General features: G+C 39.5%; 1 protein-coding gene across 2 annotated transcripts in view; it reads left to right on the top strand.

Annotated features, from left to right (window-relative positions):
- The first annotated feature begins 3,365 nt into the window (after positions 1 to 3,365).
- The window catches only part of NDC1 (NDC1 transmembrane nucleoporin), a 42,977-nt gene continuing 25,680 nt past the window's right edge, over positions 3,366 to 20,662 (top strand). Inside the window, exons 1-7 of one of the 2 annotated variants that reach the window (XM_032844115.1) lie at positions 3,366 to 3,764; positions 5,284 to 5,404; positions 7,739 to 7,840; positions 10,057 to 10,231; positions 11,949 to 12,087; positions 16,239 to 16,347; positions 18,715 to 18,766. In XM_032844115.1, the coding sequence (XP_032700006.1) occupies positions 3,402 to 3,764; positions 5,284 to 5,404; positions 7,739 to 7,840; positions 10,057 to 10,231; positions 11,949 to 12,087; positions 16,239 to 16,347; positions 18,715 to 18,766 (1,061 nt within the window). In that variant the 5' untranslated portion in view covers positions 3,366 to 3,401. Of the gene's footprint in view, positions 3,765 to 3,971; positions 4,148 to 5,283; positions 5,405 to 7,738; positions 7,841 to 10,056; positions 10,232 to 11,948; positions 12,088 to 16,238; positions 16,348 to 18,714; positions 18,767 to 20,662 lie in introns of those variants that run through there. The other variant, XM_032844116.1, reaches the window with a different exon arrangement.

Raw genomic sequence — 20,662 nt, 5'->3', positions numbered from 1 at the left:
TTTAGAAAAATTAATGGATGGTGGTTTTTCTATTGTCAGTTTGATGTCACTGGTTTGTATATAAAGATTTAAGGGGCGCCTGTGTGACTCTGTCATTTAAGCATCTGATTCTTGTTCTCAGCTCAGGTCTTGATCTTACAGTCATGAGTTCAAGCCTCTCATGGGCTACACAGCGGGCATGGAGCCTACCTAAAAAAGAAAAAAAAAAAAAGGATTTAAGAGAAAAGAATTCTGGAAAGATGGCAGTGACATTTTTTGAATCTCCCCAAATTCCTCCATAAAAATAGAGTATCTGGGATAGCAAAACCAAAAACCTGTGGACAACATCAATAACAAACTTGGGTGACAAGATATCACCCAAAACCCAAAATTCAAGCAGGTGTAAACCACTAGCCACTCAAAGACTTGCATGGTATCAGCATTTTTGTGGAAAGAAGCAAAGGAAGCAGCTGGATGTCTAAGAAATCTAAAAATAAGAAAACCCCAAAATAGCCAAGAGGTACTCCCTAGAAAGTACAGTGGACCAATAGGAGAAAAGCAGCTAGATTTGGGGGCAGTTTGGTACAACCCAGTTTTCAGTTGATGAGTGCAAGGGGTCTGAAGAAGGATCTGAAGAAGTTGGGCTCTGAAAACCAGCCAAAGTAGCTTTCCAGGACACCAGAGTAGAAACTGCAGGGTATAGAATACAGATAGAGTAGGCCAGAGATATTTGGGGCAAAGAAAAGGGAAATCAGTTGAAAGTGGGGGAAGGGCACAGAGCCAGAAGATCCAGAAAGTTTGAAGCCATATTTTTGAACACTTCATGGAAACAGAGAAAGAAGTGATAGAGTCTCAAATTTAGCAAAGCTGTCCTAACTCACCCCTCCTTCCTAAATGTGCAGGAAAACGAATTTCATATAAAAATGAGCAGCGGAAAGGACTGCAATCAAACCTCATAATGAAGTTATTATAGGAAAAATGAAAACATGGAGCTGAATAATATCCCTAATGATATGAAAACATTCTGGAAAGACATGCCCACAAAACCAGATGAAAATTGTAATGTAAGATTTCAAAATAAGCTAAAGCAAATTAAGGAAATAATACAAGTTCCTGCTCAACAGCAGTGGGGTAGTTCTAACAGCAGTACTGGCGCTCCCCCCAGCAACCCCACATCATGAGTGTGCTGGTGGGCTCTAATATAGAAAGAGTAGCACCTTCATGATATTTGGATAACTCCCTTCTTCCTTTGCTACTACAACCCTACTCTTTCTCCCCTAAGCCCTTTCAGCCCTTTGAATACTTTCATTATCTATTCCCTGGGTTCCGTTCCTCTTTGAATTAGGTAACAAAGTTTGTTGTCCTGAATAGACACTTTCTGCTGCAGTTTCTTCCATTCATTCTTCTGTTCATTTAACAACCATTTATTGACTACCTCCTCCTGTTATAGCATTTTGGAAACAATGATAAACAAGATAGACAAAGTCTCTGCCCATGGGACACTTATGTGCTAGTTAGAATTCAGACAATAAATAGGTAGTTACACACGATGATTTCAGAATATGATTAGTTGCTCTAAAAATAAAAGTGGCGCAAACAATAAATAATTGTCTCTGTTGTGTAAATGAAGTCAGGAGGTAAGGGCAGGTAGCTAGGATTGGTATGGTTGCTTCAGTAATCAAGTTTACTTTGAGCTCAGTATTTGATTTTGCCTAGAGTGTGACACATCCAAATTCCATGCAGCTGGATGCAGGAAGGGATTAAGAAGGGGGCAAAGGACGTGGCTAGCTCTCTTCTAAGGGGAGTTTCTGGGAAACTACCATGCAATAGTTTGATTACATTTTATTGGCCTGAACTCATCAGTCACCTGGCTCCACCTAGCGGCCAGGGAGACTAGGAAATGTAGCCACATGCCCAGTTAAAAATCAGGGATTCTATTTCTAAGAAGTAGAGGAGAAAGATATGCTGGGGTAGACAACTAGTAGTCTGAACCAGGTACTAAAGGAACTAAACAAAGTTAACTGACTGCAAGTAACCTTGTCTGTGTTTAATGACACTCATTTAGAATGATTATCATCTTTCTCCACCACCAGAAAGATTTCTTCTTGGCAGAGACTTGATCTACCTTTGTATTCCCGGTTTATTCTGCAGGGCTTCAGACATGATTGATATTAACATGTTTTTGGAAATGAATACAATATTTTTTTTTTTAAGATTTTATTTATTTATTTGACAGACAGAGACCACAAGTATTCAGAGAGGCAGGCAGAGAGAGAGAGGAGGAAGCAGGCTCACTGCTGAGCAGAGAGCCCGATGCGGGCGGGGCTCAATCCCAGGACCCTGAGATCACGACCTGGGCGGAAGGCAGAGGCTTAACCCACTGAGCCACCCAGGCGCCCCTGGAAATGAATACAATCTTAAAGCAACATTATAGCAAACATTACAGAGCTCTGTGTGTGATTTCAATTTCTCTCACTAGACTGAGTTTCTCCAGAATCAGTAAATCACTAAATCTCTCTGTCTTTACAGAGTACTGAATGTTGACTGTGGTATATAATTGGGTATTAAAAGGTGTTAGCAGTATACCTCCAGGGATCTAACTGAGGGCTAATGCAATCAGAGAAGACTTCATTAAGTGGGACTTGGATCGGTAAAAAATCTTTTTCCTTACTGGCAGGAAATTAAGGATAATCCGTATTTGTAGTAGCATTTTCATATCTTCGCAACATCACTGGATGCCATCTTTATTTTTATCCTTGTTTTCTAGATGAAGAAATGGAGTCTCAGAGAGGATCAAGACATTCCATTTAGCAAGTGGCAGAGATGGAACTAGGAACCAGATCTTAGGAAACCAAATACACTTAAAAAAAAAAAACAAAAAAAAAACAAACAAAAACCAAAACGATTTTATTTATTTATTTGACAGAGAGAGACACAGTGGGAGAGGGAACAGAAGCAAGTAAGTGGGAGAGGGAGAAGCAGCGTTCCCGGGAAGCAGGGAGCCGGATGCGGGCCTTGATCCCAGGACCCTGGGATCTTGACCTGAGGCCAAGGCAGACGCTTAAGGGCTGAGTCACCCAGAAGCCCCCAAATTCACTTTCATAGAGATTATTTTCCATTTCAGTAAAATCAGTGAGTACCTCTGTGGAGAGGGCCACAGCATTGTTTGATTTCTCTTTCAGGCAGTCGATAAAGAAAATTGGGAGAAATAAGCGCCAGTCATTTTGCCAGATCTAAGTGTAAAATCCGGTCAATGGACACTGTTAACTCTTAACGGCTTTATAAAAGACTACGATTCCCAGCACGTCACAAGGTACCTCTGGGAAAACTTCCACTCCCGGCATGCTGTACTTTGGAACTCTGAGTCCCAGAATGCAACGCTCCCTTGCGCCCAGAGCGCCATCGAGACTACAGTTCCCAGCATGCAGCGTCGCCCCCGGTTTCTGGCGTCCCGCTGGACCCTGCTTCGGAGAGACCTTTTGGACTCCAGAGGGCGGGTCCTGAAATCCCAGCTCCCTCTGGGGGACGTGTCCGGGGGCCACTTCTGGCGCGTTAGGCCTGTCCAGACGAAGCCTCGAAGGGACTGGTTGGGCCCTGCCCCGGGCTTCTCTCAGGCAGCGTTTGAGGCAGCCCCAACAGGGTCCTCCTGGGGCCTTTCTCCCTTTGAACAGCGGTGGCGGGCGGGCGCACTGTCTCCTGCACCCCTCAGAGCCGGGACCGCCATCACCATGGCCACGGCTGCGAGTCGGCCCTACGCTGGCGGGTCGCGGGACATCTTGTGGCGCGTGAGTGCTGCGCGCACTGTGGCGCGCGCTCGGCCCGAAGCTGGAGTCGGTCCTGGCTGGCGGACGCGCGCTGAGCGCGCGTGCGCGCCGGGCGGGGGAGGGGCCGGCTCCTGTGTAGCGTGGGGAGCGCGTGGGGAGGGGGCGGCCAGAGGGAGTGATTACAGGGATGTAGGGGGTGTCCCGAGTGGAGTCTGGTTGCGGGGTGGGCGGGGCGGGCTAGGGAAAGCTGGTTACTAGTGTGCAGTGGCGGGACGTCCTGAGTGCAGACTTGTCATGGGGTGGGAGAGGAGTCCTGAGTGGAAGCTGTTTAGAATGACAGGGATGACCTGCATGGGAACTGGGGGAGGGATTGTCAAGAGTTTTATGCAAGGATGGTGTACCTGGTAGGTGCAAAATGAATAACTTGTTGATCACTTGGCGTAAGAAGTGGGAAAGAATGTCTAGGATTAGAAAGAATATGATGTGGCCTCAGCAGAGGCTGTATCCAAAGCTAAAATTTTGAGTCCTTAAGTCTTGCCTGTTCTTTACCACCTATATTATCAATTACTGATTTTCTATAGATGTACTTCAGAAAATATGACTGCAGTTTTTGTTTTTGTTTTCCTCCTTTCTTTCCCATTGCCACTGCCTTCCTTTGTACACTGTGAATTTTGGCTTTGGGCAGGTGTAGTAGACTGCCTCCTAGTTGTCTCTTGTGTGGGTCTTGCCCCCTCTGATCCACCTTCATCATAAGCACCTTGCAAACCCAAGAGTATTTTACCTTCCAAAATGTAAATCCGATTAAAGTAAAGCACTTTCATGCTTCAGACCCCTCAGTATCTCTTCTTTACTCACTTATTCAGTAGTGTATCTTGTATCTCTTAAGTGGTAGGCACTGGTGATTCACACATGAATACATTGTGCTAACTGTCCAATAACTGCCATAGCTAATAATTGTAAACACAATCACAGTATGCAGATGATCCCTATAAAATGTATACAGCTTTTAGATATTGACGTATCAATCAGTTAAACCTAAAGAGACAAGTATAAGGCTGGGCGCCTGGGTGGCTCAGTGGGTTAAAGCCTCTGCCTTTGGCTGGGGTCATGATCCCGGGGTCCTGGGATCGAGCCCCGCATCAGGCTCTCTGCTCAGCGGGGAGCCTGCCTCTCCCTCTCTCTGTCTTCTCTCTGCTTACTTGTGATCTCTGTCTGTCAAATAAATTAATAAATCTTAAAAAAAAAAAGAGACAAGTATAAGTTGTTGTAAAATACAGTTATAAAACTAAGACAATTCCTCTCCTCCCTCAGAGTGTGATGTTTAATGTAGCGTCTGACTCTGGCCTAAACGCAAGCATCAGCGGTAGTTGTATGTCATGTTATTAATAGAAGTAACCATTGGAGCTTATAGCTGCACGGGCTGTGATCTGGTGTAAATACTAGTGATTGACATCCCATATGAAAAGATAGGATTTGCATAACTGAAATAACTGAAGTAGCTTGACTTCATGATTGAGGGATTTTGTTTGTTTAATTATAGGTTTTGGGCTGGAGGATAGTTGTGAGTATTATCTGGTCAGTGCTGCTTCTACCCGTCTGTACCACAGTATTTATCATCTTCAGCAGCATTGATTTATTTCATCCTATTCAGTGGCTGTCTGGTAAGTGGTGCTCAGTTTGGGGAAATCAAATTTACAGGACCTATTTCTCAACATAAAAGTTGTGTTATGTTTCAGATCATTTGTTTTTAATCACTGCCCGTATTGATAAACATGGCAAAACATTCCCCTTGAGGTGACCTTAAGGCATTCCCTTTATAGATCACCTTTTCACTGTGTAATTATACGATTAGTAAACCTGTCAGAGATCTGTATTATCACATGAGCAAAAAGATTATTAGAAGACCACATAACTGAAAACTTAGCTTAATTTTTTTTTATGTGTTTGTCTTTTTTGACTGCTTTTTTGACGTTTTCTTTTTTAAGGACCAGAACTGTTTCCTTTGTCTATTTAAAAATTTGGAGTAGAAAATGTGACATTTATCTTTTTAAAAAGCCTGCCTAAAAATAAGATACTTCATTTCTGTATTGTGGCTAATAAAAAGATGAGAAGAGAGAAGAGGAGGAAGGAGGTACAGACTAAGAAGCGTAGAGGTGAACACAAAGACTGATGAGGAAGAAAAGCTTGGAGAGGATTAAATGTGGAGATCAAAGTAAAATTACTAAATTTATTAAAGTATGATCATGTTAATTAATAATAACCTCCAATTATTGCCATGTACTGCATGCCACGTACTGTACTAAGCATCTTAAATATATTGTTATCCTTCCTACAACCCTATATAATAAAGAAGTAATATCTCTGCTTTATAAATGAGGAGGCTGAGACTAAGGTTATAGAAGTCTGTGCAGACATACAGTCAGTGAGTAACTGAACCAGGATTTGAACATTGGTCTCTGACTTCAAAGCCTGTTTTTCCACTATGCCAACTGGAATTAGAGAGAAGTGTTGCCAGAGTAGGTTTTGAACTCTTAAAGTCTTGCCTAAGGCTAAGAAGCACAAATACTCTAGAAATTCTTTTTATTTCCCTCTCCACAACAATAACAAATTCCTTTTGCCTAGGGAAGTGGAAAGTGTGTTGTTAATTTAATTTTCAGAAAAAAAGTGCTAATTTTCTAGGAGTTAGCAGCTTTACCTTGTGGTCTTTGGAGCTATTGCTGCTAAAGAATTGTAGTAGTGTTAAGTTCTTGTTGAGAGATCTCAGTTACTTCTTGCGTGGGACCTACGGGGCAGATAAAATTAAGCCATGAGCCAGCACGGGCATGCCAGGTATTTCTGTAACCACCTTCCCTGAGCCTGGATCCCTCATTGATCTCAGCGGTCTCGTCACAAGCTTGGAATATTCAGTCCTGAAATCTAGAACCATTACCCATTGTTCCAATTTGGCACTCAAGAAAAAACTTTGCCATTTCATGGTTCAGGTATTTTTAATTCTAATAATACTTTCTCTGCAGATGAGATTTGATTTATGCCATTTTTCTCATCAAATGTTGCTCATCTCGTTCAACTTTTGCTTCACAAAGTCTTTTTAGAGAAATTGTACTCTTCCCTTATTTCCAGTCACATGAATCAGTTCTTTCATTCTCTTAGCTCAGTATAATGTTGGGGTTTAATTGTGAATCCTTAATAAATACTCTTTTTAGTTTTGGTCAATAAATTATTCTCTTAAAAGTTACTGATTTCATTAAGTTTTAGTCTATTCAGCAAATGTATTTCCTTGCTGTTTTTATTTTTATTTATGTTTTATATATATGTGTATATATATACACATATATATATGTTTTATACACACACACACACACACACACACACATATATATATATATGTTTTAAACTTGGCCAGATTTTTAAATTTTTTAAAAATTTTTAAATTTTTTAATATTTTTAATTTTTTAATATTGCTTGTTGAACTACTCTAAAATGTGAATATATTAGTATTTTTACAAAGATATCATGATTTTTTGTTTTTTTTTTAATTCAGCATTTGAATGATTTATGGATTATGCTATTTCCAGAAATGTTACTTTTTTAGTAATAGAAGCTAATTGCATTTGTTAAGAAGAGATCTGAAAAATATTATTTACATTGTAAAAAGAAGCCTTGTTGGTATATTACCAAATGTGGTACTTCTCTGTTTCACATGAGGAAAGACATTTACATATGGTAATATTTTTCTGATGTTAACATCTGGGTCATCTAAAAGAAATTCTAGTATAATTTTAAAGGACCCAGAGCTTGGTCCAAATAACTCACACTGTAGTTCTTGAGTTGATGTCCTGTGGGACCTGTCAACAGTGGATAAATGAATTCTTGAAGAAAAGATAACTTTTAAAAGGAAAGTTACAGTTGTGGTTCAAACCTGTTTTCTGTTGCAATATACTGATCATGACTATATGACTGAATGAACTAACTAATTCATCTCTCTTGTGTTTTAGATTCTTTCAGTGATCTGTATAGTTCCTATGTAATCTTTTACCTCCTGCTGCTGTCAGTGGTAGTAGTAATAATAAGTATTTTTAATGTGGAGTTCTATGCAGGTGAGTTTTCAGATGTTAATTATCTTAAAAGTATGTGAATTTATATTATTATTATTATTAATGGCAGGCTCAGCATGTTTTGTATGTGGATGTGTGTAACAGGCTTGTTTTGTGTCAGCCTAAAGTGTACCTACAGAATCATCTGCTTTGAATGTTTTAACTAAAAATTTATTTGAAGGTTCGTTTCTCTCTGTTTGAAGAATATTTAGAAAAAAAAAAGGATATTTAGAGCTCTTAGGACAAACATTGTATGATTTCACTTACATAGGAGGTTCTAGAGTCGTCAGATTCTTAAAGACAGAAAGTAGAATAGTGGTTGCCACAGGCTGGGGGAGGAGGGAATGGGGAGCTGTTTGCTGGGCACAGTTGTGGTTGAGGTTGGGGGGAAGGTCTTGAGGTGCATAGTGGCAATGGTTACACAACAGTGTGAGTGTATGTACGCCACAGAACAAATGCTTAAAAATGGTTAAGATGGAAAAAAAATGGTTAACATGGCAAACTTTACTTATGTGTGTTTTACCACAATAAAAAAAATTTAGACCTTTTAATAGTTCACAGCTGCTGTTAAGGCTGTGACTCAGCAGATGTATTATAAAAATAACTCCTTTATAGGGTAGGAGATCAGGACCAGATGATTTCTAAGGTCCTTTTCAAATATAAAAGTCTATAATTCTATAGTTTAAAAAAACCCAATTGTATGTTTTGCCTTGGGAGAATCACCTGCTAGATTCCAGGGCTTTTTCTTTTCCTGTTTTTCTTTTTGCTTTTTGTGCCTTTTCTGATTCCTGTGTCTGTCCTTATGGTACAGTGAGAAGCTTCTTATTCGAGTATAACATCATTCCTCTTTTTAGCTCTTCAGTAGTTGCTTCTTAGAGCTGGTATAAAATTTCCAATCTTACTGTGGGTGTTATAACACATACGCTTTTCCTTTGCTTTCCTAGTCCCTCACTCCTAACTGCTGGATCTCTTTTTCTGTTCAAGTCATATACAGATCTCCTTGGCTTATAGCACGTGTTCTTTTACATGGTCTCACATACTTAGGTCATCTTGATGTAGATGCCACACTAGGGCTCTCTGTCTTGTCATTCTTAAAGTCTGATTAGTCACTTTGGCTCATTCCTTCAGCAAGCATTCTATGTGCTGTTCATTGTGTGGGGATAAGAGATAAATGTTACGGTCCCAGTTATCCTGAGAGGATCACAATTAATAGGGCGACAGACTAAACATCAAATATATTTAATTACAATACACTGGATAGTATGGGAATATATAATATAGGAGCACCATTTACCCAGCCTGGGAAGCTTCCTGGAGGAGGTGATGCTAAAAGGATGAATTGTATTAATTTGAGAAGAAAGGTAATGATCCAGGGAAAAGGATAGCACGTAAAAAGGCTTAGAGACACGAGAAGCTTTGGTATGTTCAGAGCATTATAAGTCAGTTGCACACTCACTAGGTCTAATGGGCATTTCTTGCGGGGAGGAAGAGGTGATAGCAGCCTCTTTCTCAAAGTGTAAAGCACCTAAGCCCTCTCCCTTCACATGAATTTTCCATCTCTCTACAGTCTTTTTACTTGGAATATATTAAAAGAAGGATATGTATATGGTTAGATCAGGAAACCCTCTACTAGCTGTTTTCAGGGATCAACATCCCTCCTACCCACACTCACCTACCCGAATACACCCAGAAAACTTATTTTGATTATTTGAGAGGCATTAGAAATTCCTATACAAACATTTATTTTGGTATTCAGTATTGCCATTATTTATGTATTTTGTGGTTTATTTTTTCACAGTTGGACTATATATTGACCAGTTCAAATGCTGAAGTAAAAATAACTTGTCAGAGGACAAGCACTGTCTTTTAAAAATTATAATTTCTTCTTTTCTGACACCTAAGAGAGTGGCAGGGTAGACACTATTTGAACTGTCAGGGAATTTTACTTAAAAAGAACTGAAAAATGTTAATCATGCTATCCTTAGGCTTCATCTCTCAGAATCTTTGGTTTTTCTTTTTTGTGTACATCTTTTTGTATTCAACCTTTTCAAAATCTTTTAAGTTCAAATATTTAACTTGGAATTTTTCTGTACTTTACATTGACTCTGTTTCTTCCTCCCCTTTGGAATATTTGTGCAAGTATGAGAGGGAATAATAGTTCGGGTCCTCTGACTTCATTCACTGCAGCCTAAAGCCATGGTAATGTGCTTTGTTTACAGTTGTGCCTTCCATTCCCTGCTCCAGACTGGCACTGATAGGGAAGATCATTCACCCCCAGCAGCTCATGCATTCTTTTGTCCATGCTGCAATGGGAATGCTCGTGGCTTGGTGTGCTGTGGTGATAACCAAGGGTCAATACCGTTTCCTTGTGGTTCCCTGCACTGGTACTGAGAGGTAATAGTAAATATATTCTTTTTATGGAAACTTGTTTAATTACTAAGCCCACGGTGACCTGTACAGATAAATAGTTTATGGACATTCTTTGCTTTCGAGACTTTTATGGAAGGTGCTTTTATATTTAATATCAAATGTTTTTGATATTTATGTTTGCTGAATTCAACAGGTTTTTTTAAAAACATGATCTATGCAAGGCGCTGTGCTAAGTGCTGTTGGATTTATGAGAGGGATTCATGCATAAACTATAAGGTGCTTGAGATTTACGAACAGGAGGGGAATTAAGCCATGGACACAAACGTGTGTGATAGGAGAGAAATAGGAACTTCTGTGACATGGGATGTAATAAGAAAGTGAAATGTGCACGTAAAACCTGTGGCAGTTTAGGAGGCAGGAAGATCCCTGGCTTCTTGGAGGAGGAGGCATTTAGGTTGGGAGTTTAAGGAAGGATTGTATGGGAAGAATGAAGAAAAAAACTTTAAAATAATTACAACTACCTTCTTCAGTAGAGTACTTGTATAATTTTGAAACTGATACAGTTCTTTGGGAAAAGAGCACACACACAGGTCGGGGAGAGAGAAATGAAAGAGAGAATCTTAGAGAATCTTGAGCAGGATTCACACCTGACACGGAGCCCAATGGGGCTTGATCTCATGACCCTGAGATCATAGCCTGAGCCGAAATCAAGAGTTGGTCGAGCTCAGCTCACTGAGCCACCCAGGCACCCCATAAACTGTTAACAGTTCTTGAACACATGACATTGATACAAATTTGAGGTTGATATTCTAACTTTAAAAATCAATAAAGATTACAGTAGGGGTGCCTGGGTGTCTCAGTGGGTTAAGGCTCTGCCTTCGGCTCAGGTCGTGATCTCAGGGTCCTGGGATCGAGCCCCACATTGGGCTCACTGTTCAGCGGGGAGCCTGCTTACCCCCTCTCTCTCTGCCTACTTGTGATCTGTCTCTCTCTGTCAAATAAGTAAATTAAAAAAAAAAAAAGATTACGGTAGTAATCTTAAGTTCCCTATTTTCTTTCTTCTTCTTCATTTTTTAGATTTTATTTATTTGAGAGAGAGCACGAGTGGGGGATGGAGGGGTAGAGGGAGGGGGAGAACCAGAATCCATGCTGAGCAGGGAGCCCATATTGGATAGAGTCCTAGGATAGCCCTCTATCCTAGGACCCCAGGATCATGATCTGATGCTGAAGGCAGACACTTAACTGACTGAGCCAGCCAGGCGCCCCTATACTACTGAATATTTAATTTCTTTTTGTCCCTCAGTTACTATTACATAAGGCAGGTGTTTTTTTTTTTTCCTGATGTAATCAATTTTCTTTAGTGAGAAGGGTCCCCGTGAAGGATTGCCCAGTTATAAGAGACAACACAGCGAGAAACCCAAAGTGATGGCATCTCTAGCAGGTCCATATGTTCAGTTCTAGTTCCTCTCCATCTAGATACAGCATACCCACCTGTAAGCAGCATTAGGGACATTCTTACCCTTTTCAGATTTCCAGAGGAAGAGCTAACACGTTAACCTTTAGAAAGGTCAAATTCTCATGCATCAGGGAGAGGGTTTTGTTCATCTCTTGCCCGCATTGAACCTGAAATGAACTATTTTGTTAGAATTTGGGACATTTAATAAGTGATTAAGTCAAAGTTTGAGCCTAAAGAAGTGATATGTGTCCCTGACTGTTGAATTAATAACCTGTTTCTCTCCAGTTTAAACAGCCCTGCTGCACAGACCTGCTTAAATGAGTATCACCTTTTTTTCCTACTGGCTGGAGCATTTATGGGCTACAGCTATAGTCTCCTGTATTTTATTAACAACATGAATTATCTGCCATTTCCCATCATACAGGTAAGATAGCATTTGGGTGTTACCTTATGTCAGAATTTGGCAGATGTAAACTTGCCTTGATGTATATATATAACTGGCCTCATCTGATTAACTCAACATTTGGTCAGTAAAACTTAGGACTGAGATCATCAAAGTACCATTTGGAGAGGAGAGATATGTCTTCATGAGATTTTAGCGTATGTGTGAGAGCCATCACTGCCCTTGCCACTGCCGCTCTGAGAATACTGCTTTGGCCCACTCTTTCCCTCCCTGCTAGGTAATGGCAGTGGCTGTGACCTAGCAGGGCTGGGGGAGGATGATGATGACATTCATGCAGCGTACCTCTGTGCAGCTGCCAGCTTCTTTTTGAACCTAAGAACTCATGGGCTTGACGATATGCAAGTAAGTATAGAATGTCAGTTACTGTCTCAAATCTTTTCTAGAACAAGGCACGATGTGTATAAATAAATAAAACAGTTTTGACTAGGACAGTTGGAACTCTCTTTCAGTTAGGTTTTTAAAAATCTAATCTGGTAGGAGCCTTCTGTGCAACTAGAACTACCTCCTAAAGCAGGAGAAAGAAGTATCAGTTGAGCTTTCTCCTATGGCATCAGGGTTCTCCCCAGGCTGTTCCCACTCTTCCTGGCTGTGTTCTTAGTTGCTTCATTCCTGTCCTGTGGCAGGCCAAGGACTGGGCCTTGGAGCAAAAGTCTTAGAAACAGCCCCTTCCCACTAGGACCCAGTCTGGTGGGGAGGGTGTGATGTGTGAACAAATGTGAGAGTAAGGGAGTGTGTAAATTAGGCTTCTCCTGGTTTCCCTGAAGAGCAGTCTGTTGAAAATCCACCTACGGCAGGAGGGAGTGCTCACAGAAAAGGAGCTGGCCCTTACCTCCCTGCAGACCGTGAGTGTATGAAGAAAGAGTCCCATTTAGAAATTCTTCACATTTTGAGAAGATGAATTAAAAGCGGAGTATCAGCTTTGCCACTTTAAAATTTTATAAGGAAGAAAACCCCTGAAATTCTGTACAGAAATATTCATGCTAAATCATTTTTTATAATATAATTAAGAATATGAAGAAGAAAAATGTTAGAGAAAAATGAAATACCCCCAAATACCTTGCTCCTTCCTGAACCTCAGTTGAAAGTGACCATTTGTTTAACATCACATATAGTCAGTAGAGTAAATGTAGTGGCAGGCCAGTAATTGATAGTACAAATAAATTGTTCCTACCATGCAATGTCACATTTGCCTACTAAATTTGCCTACTAAATTTTTTGTAATTTCGTTTGACTAAATTTTAGATTTATTCTTGTATCCCAGAAGTTTCTCTTCTGATGGTAATATTTAGCTTTGACTTCAGGTTCAGCTCTGGCAGAAGCTTAGCTTATAATATTTGGTCATTCACTATTTGGCCAAAATATGTTTTGGGGGCATCTCTTGGAACCATAAGTGTATAGTGCTATTTGGTCTGCCCAGCTGGGTGCTCTCTCCAGCCTGCGGATGGTTGGAATAGGGTTTTTTGTTTGTTTGTTTGTTTTTAAGATTTTATTTATTTATTTGACAGAGATCACAAGTAGGCAGGGAGGCAGGCAGAGAGAGAGAGAGGGAAGCAGGCTCCTGCTGAGCAGAGAGCCTGATGTGGGGCTCGATCCCAGGACCCTGAGATCATGACCTGAGCTGAAGGCAGAGGCTTAACCCACTGAGCCACCCAGGTGCCCCGGAATAGGGGTTTTGTTGGGTGGGTGCAATAGAATAAGGGAGGTCAGGATTTTGGCAGGAGCAGTTGAAATGATGAATCTTTGTGCCCAGGATCATAGCTTCTCATCTATCACTTTTGTAACTGCCTTTGTTTGCCCAGCTGGGTATATATGCCTCCTCAGAAGATTGAGGGGGAAGAAGGACACCATACCTTAGCTTTCCAACATACCAGAGCCTGATCTACGTTATATGACCTTCCATTATGTACTTTAAGTTGCTAAAGAAAGCAGGATTGATTTTTCAGGAAATTGTAAGCTCAGTGTAAGATCAGACCTATTTTTTCTTCTGAACCTCCATAAAGTGATATGATGGCAATAGCCATTTACTTTTTTTCTTGAACTGGGCAAGCTGACCGGAGAATGTTAGACCTTAAAAAAAAATTATTTTTTATTACTTTTTTACAAACAGTAACAACCATTATTATTAGCATCATCATCATTATTTTTTGTGGTGTTAGATTACTTCCTAAGAGTATAGCAGTAACATTTCAATTAAAAAAATATTCAAATAGTATAGATAAAATGAAAATTCCTTTGGCCATTCTGGGGCCAATCTCAGTCTTTACCTCAGAGATAATTGTGACCAGTTTTAGTGTATATTCTGCTACACCCTTTCCTGTACATTTACATATAGAGTGCCTCTAACGCTATGTATCTTGTCACGTGGAGCTTCCATAAACAGTTTTATATTATCCCTATTATTCAGTAACTACTGTTTTCATGTAACTGTGAAAGATTATGTCTTTTTGGAGATCTAATTCTAACCAGTTTACCATTAGCCTATTAATTTTTCTTTAAACTAGCCTGTAGTTTGAAAGCCAATTCCATTTATCAAACTCTTAATGACAGACTGATAGAGAAAAGCAGAACATTAGCATGGAGTAGAGGACAAAGAAGTGGATGAACAACAAGACAGGGCTTGTTGGCAAGTTCTAGGCCAACAAGACTGAAAGTATTAAATGAGATAAGATTTATAGAGCCTGGCATGTAGTAAATCCTCAGTAGAGGGTAGTTTCTAGCCAAATAACAGAAGAAACCCAAAAGTGAATTGAAAAACACTTCAGCTGGGAAGCAATACGAGGGTATATTAGCTGTTCTCTGCATATCTACTGAAATGCTTATCTGCTTCCCTCTCCTCTGTGGACCCTTGTAGTAATGGTTGAGATGAGAGCTTCAGTGGGAATAGTATAGGAACTATATTCTTTTTACTGGGGGTGGTGGTGGTGGTGGTGTCAAGAAGGTTAGCATCCATTGGCTGCATGGAATTGTGCAGTTCCATATCTCAGACTTGAATATATCCAAATAAACCAGGATTCTTGAAGCTGTGTGGTTAGTGACCAAGTATTCATATGGGCTGCTTTTGGCAAAGATACTGTAGGAGTTCACAGACATGGTATGAAGATAAAACTTTTACCTGTGTACTATACTGTGTACTGTAATTATTTGCTCTTCTTTAGCTTCTGAATTTCCTTAAAGAAGGAACAGTCATAATAGCAGCATAAAAGAAGACCAGAATTTGGGAAATTCATCTTTGCTGCATTAAATTTCCTTAGGTTCTTTCCAATAATTTAAGAATATTTTTTTCCATTGGTATTTTTGGGGCAGGAATGGGAGGGGGTGCAAATACTCTATTTCACAAGAAGCTTAGTTTTAACAGTAAAAAAGCATTTCACCTTTTTTCTTAATTGGTATTTCTTTCTTAGATTGTTAGAATTGAAGGTACTACTCATTAGTGCACTGTTCAGCTGGGTCAGCCTTCTTACCGCACACATAATTGGAGGCATGCCTTGCTCAGCGCTGCAGAGAGAAGCACTAGAACTCAGGTCTCCCGACTCAGTCTAGTGTCTTCTTCTGCCTCCTATTTTTCTTGCAGGTAGCATTTAAAAACAGTTAGTGTAGAGGCAGTGTGTACATTATATTTAAGATTACATTCTCTGAAACTGGCCTGCCTGGATTAAAATGTCAGGTTTTCCTTTTGCTAGCTGGTAAGTTGGTTCTGTGTGCCTCAGTTTTCTCATAAATAAGATGCAGATAATAATGGAACCTTCTTTATAGGGTTGTGCTTAGAATAGTACCTGGTATGTGCTCAAGAACCAAAGAATGTTAGCTGCTGTTGTTGTGGTCATATGTTTTTTGTGCTTATTCCGTCTCTGTAGTCCATAGTATAAGTATAGATCAGTATTGTTAATTATGTCATTTCTGCTCTCGTATCAATGAGATGTTGTATAATGTAGATATTAAATATTTTATCATCAGAAATTACTGATTTTTTAACCTCTGGAATAAACTTTATCTTTTTATACAGTGATTATTTTTTTTATATGTGGTCTGTTTTAGTTATGTGCTTGCTTTAAAATAAAATTGAACCTCTACTTGGATTGTCATTTGATTCTGTTTTTCTTCTTTTTTCATAGCAATACAAATTCTTACGCTTCAGGAGATCTCTGCTCTTGTTAGTTAAGCATAGTTGTGTGGAGTCACTGTTCCTGGTTAGGAATTTTTGCATCCTGTATTATTTTCTTGGTAAGAATTTCTGCTTTTTGATACAGTGTATGTGTTAGCTCATTGCTCAGAAAATGTCAGTTGCAAAGTCATTTTTGATTTGTATGTTTCTTAATTGTAGGTATGTGATTAGTCCAACTGATTCATTGTTTTGATTTTCATAGAGTATTTATTTAGTTAAAGAACAATATTGTTAAAGAAAATTTGGTATATACATACAGTGGGATATAATTCAACCTTAAAAAAGGAAGGTAATCCTGTCACAAGCTACAACATGGATGAAGCTTGAGGACATACTAAGTGAAATAAGCCACTTGCAAAAAGACAAATACTGCATGATTCTACTTATCTGAGGTATTATTTGAGTAGTGAGACTTAGAAACAGAAAGTAGAATTGTGCTTGGCAGGGCTGTGTGGGAAGGGGAACAGGAGGGTTGTTGCTTGGCGGGTAGAGAGTTTCAGTTTGCAAGATAAAAAAGTTCACGGATCCGTTGCATAAATTGCGTATAGTGTGTGTACACTTAAGGTTAAGATGATAAATTTTGTTATGTGGTTTTACTATAATAAAAAATGCTTTTTAAAAAAATATTGTATATTATTCTATAAATAACCTACTCCTTTTTATAACTTTTTTTAACTTGGTACTAATATATTAGAAATATCCTGCTGCTGAGGGAACCTTACAGAATTTGTTAACATGAGTTCTAAGTACAAAAATAGATGTACTTATTTAATACGATGAGCAGTTCAAGTTGAGTGGAAAACATTAAGCTCAATAGCAACACATAATAATATATAAACAAAATTCAACATCCTAAAATACTCTTTTCAGACTCTAGGTTTCCCCCACCATCTGAAAGTAGAGAGTTCCTATGAAACCTTCTGTAAGCCAAATGGCACAAAGTGAAGAAGCAATTAGCTTTAATTTATATGGAAAGATCTTTGAGCATCTCCAAACCCCCAAAATAACCTCTCTTAGGCTTTTCTAATGCCTTCAGACACATCTTGCTAACTGATGCACAAAGCAAATGGGGATAAAGCACAGATGCTCACAGACACATTTGAAAGCTCTGGAGGCTTGATGCTGAGATGCTGAGTGTACTTCGCAGGTTAGGAACTTGGCTGCACCCCTCTCACCATTCAGGATGCCCTGCTTCTGTGCAGTGACAGCTCTGGCTTGGGACAAAACAAGTGCTGAATGCTGTTTTCCCTTTTGTGCCTTATTTGTAAATTTGGATTTCTTTCAGTTGTGAAAACAGGTGCTAGCATAGGCCTTTCATTAAAGTGAAGTGACATAACAAACTTTGGAAAAGCAGGGGATACCTGTATAACTTTCTGCTCCTACTTTTTTCTATGGAATAATTTTAGAGTTGTTCTCGCTGGGCATAGGCCATTCTGTTGTCTCCTTCCTTCACTTGTAGTTTATATAACCCATTTTTCTACATTGCCCTTATAATTGTCATTTAATGTTAACACTTGGTTGTTTTATATTAACCTGCTACCATGAGTCTGGATGTTCCCTACAATTGTATTGTACAACTGGGCTGATGTAGCACCAAGTCAGCATTTCCGTGGTCAGCTGTATCTTCTATAACCCACTTATATTCCATTCAGGTTTCATTTCAAGTGTTACCACTTTTCATTTCTTTGTTGCACTTTGGTCTTTTTGGCCAGTGTCCTCTTTCAGTTATTCGTTTTTGTAAAATGTTGTGTGGGCTTTTCAGGGAGACAAAGAGGCAGCACAATTACATGTTTTGCTGTCTGTGCCTGAACTGAATGACCAGTCACCAACAGACTTAGAAAGAAGGGATGTGATTAGTCACTAATTATGGTGTGTATCCATTATCTACATACTGATTTGTGTACTGAAAAGCTAGAAGTACTATGTTCAGTTCCTCACAGTAAATATACTGTGGTAACTGAAATTTGAATTGTTTTGTTGGGGGACTATTGTGATTTAACTTAACTACCACTGAAATATGTGCGTAATCTGACCCATGCAAAGCAAGGACTTCTGTATTTAGGAATTATTCTCTTTTCCTGACCATTTTTTAAAAAAAGATTTATTTGTTTATTTTAGGGAGAGTGGGAGTCTTAGGGAGCAGAAGGAGAGAGAATCTCAAGTAGATTCCCTGCTGAGCACAGAACGTCATGCTTGATCTCACAGCCAAGGGCTGAGATCATGACCTGCGCTGAAATCAAGAATTGAATGCCTAACTGATGGAGCCTTTTAGGCACTCCTTCTGCCCACTCCTAATCAAACAATGTAGCATTCTGACCGAGGTCTTGGTGTCTACTTGGTCATCTCATCAACCTCATACTAAAGCATGGTTAAGATTTGCTGTATTAACTTTTTATGTTCATAGCATGGTATTTTTTTCCTTTCAGGCCATATTCCCAAAGCTTGGATTAGCACTGCGATGGATCTTCAGATAGATGAGTAAGTGACAGGTGAAAAGTCTGATTTTTAACACTGCTAGTTTCCATCCTTTTTAGGTGTTTGCCACTTCCTGATGGTGGTGTTCAGATTTAGCCTTTAAATAATTGTGTTCATTTTGGAATATACCTGGCTCGCATAATTTAAAATTCCAGTGCCATAAAACAGGGTATAGAGTTAAAAAGAATCCTTTTGCTCCAGTCTCTGGTCACCCAGTTCCTCTACCTGGAAGTCAGCAATGATAATTTGTTCTTCGTTAGATATAACTTTTATATTATGAAAACGTGAGCTTCTTGAGTTGCACTCTTTTGCTTTTCTCCTCAGTCATCATTCTCTGCTATGTTGTAGTAGTCGAGCACAGTGCTATGGTATTATTCTAATTTTGCCTCTAAGGAAGCCAAAATTGAGCAGGGCCATGCAATCAGTTGAAGGTCATTAAGTGGCAATCAAGGGGTAGCACTCGGGTGTATTGTTCTAGTTATTCCCAATGTACTTTGCACATAGTTAAAGCTTTAATCTTTACTTGGCAAGTAAGTGTAAATTTCTCTAGTAGTATTTGTTCTTTTAATTATTGATTATTCTACTGTGAGGTTTTTTTGTGCATTGTATATGGATTTAACTAATACCATTTTTCGGGAGTGAAGATACTGATATTTGTGGGTGCTTAAGATATTATGGTTCCTACTTTGTGAATTTCAATTTCTAACTTTAAAAATTCCTAGGTAAAATTTAGTTTTGTCTTCTGCTTAATTGCTAGATATGAAACTAAATGCATGGGTCATTTATTATGTTAATCCAAATTTTACATTGGGTCAAACGGAAAAAGAAAAATAATGATAATTTGATTGTAATTTAATATAGTACTTTTTTCTTTCTTTCACTTAAAATGTATTTTGTTCATATGGCAGTGCCTAATATACTGTCCTTAATACATGGTGGGCCCTCAATAAAGATTTACTAAAGGGGCGCCTAGGTGGCTCAGTGGGTTAAAGCCTCTGCCTTTGGCTCGTATCATGGTCCCAGGGTCCTGGGATTGAGCCCTGCATCGGGCTCTCTGCTCATCAGGGAGTCTGCTTCCCTATCTCTCTGCCTGCCTCTCTGCCTACTTGTGGTCTCTGTCTGTCAAATAAATTTAAAAAAACTTAAAAAAATTTACTAAAAATCTGAAAATAGCTTGCTTCTTCCCAGGAAATGTTCTATGCTGGGCACTCCTAATATAAGGTGTTTCAAATCTCATAATAGCCATAAGAGGTAGAAAGAAATTATGCCACTATTATATGGAAGAAGTTGAGGTGGGTTAGGTCAACCAGTTAACATAATCACAGCACTGATAAATGGCAGAGCCAGATGTTCTAATCCTGTTTTTAAAATTGCTAGTTGTGGGCGCCTGGGTGGCTCAGTGGGTTAAGCCTCTGCCTTTGGCTCAGGTGATGATCCCAGGGTCCTGGGATCAAGCCCCACATCGGGCTCTCTGCTCAGCGGGGAGCCTGCTTCCTCCTCTCTCTCTGCCTGCCTCTCTGCCTACTTGTGATCTCTAACTCTGTCAAATTAATAAATAATATCTTTTTTAAAAAATTGCTAGTTGTGTGCTTATAGGGCTATGATGACTTTGCCTATCGATCTATTTAATGTTTTGGTAAAACAGTGAGTGTTCACTTTATTTAGCTTTTTTTGAGAGAGAGAGAAAGAGAGAGAGACAGAGAGTGCATGTGTGGTATGGGGAGGGGCAGAGTAAGAGGGACGGGTGGACTGCCCGCTGAGCACAGAGCCTCATGGGGCTGATCCTAGGACCCCAATATCCATGACCTGAGCTGAAATCAGATCCTCAACAAAATGAGCTACCCAGGTGTCCCTTCTTTAAGCCTTCTAACAGTTTCTTAAATTATTTTAAAAGTGAAG

This window comes from Lontra canadensis, unplaced genomic scaffold (assembly GCF_010015895.1).
Source record: "Lontra canadensis isolate GAN:19392208 unplaced genomic scaffold, GSC_riverotter_1.0 scaffold148, whole genome shotgun sequence".
NCBI classification, from domain to species: Eukaryota; Metazoa; Chordata; class Mammalia; order Carnivora; family Mustelidae; genus Lontra; species Lontra canadensis.
The sequence above is the reverse complement of the archived record's forward strand: the minus strand, read 5'-3'. Positions and strand labels throughout refer to the sequence as shown.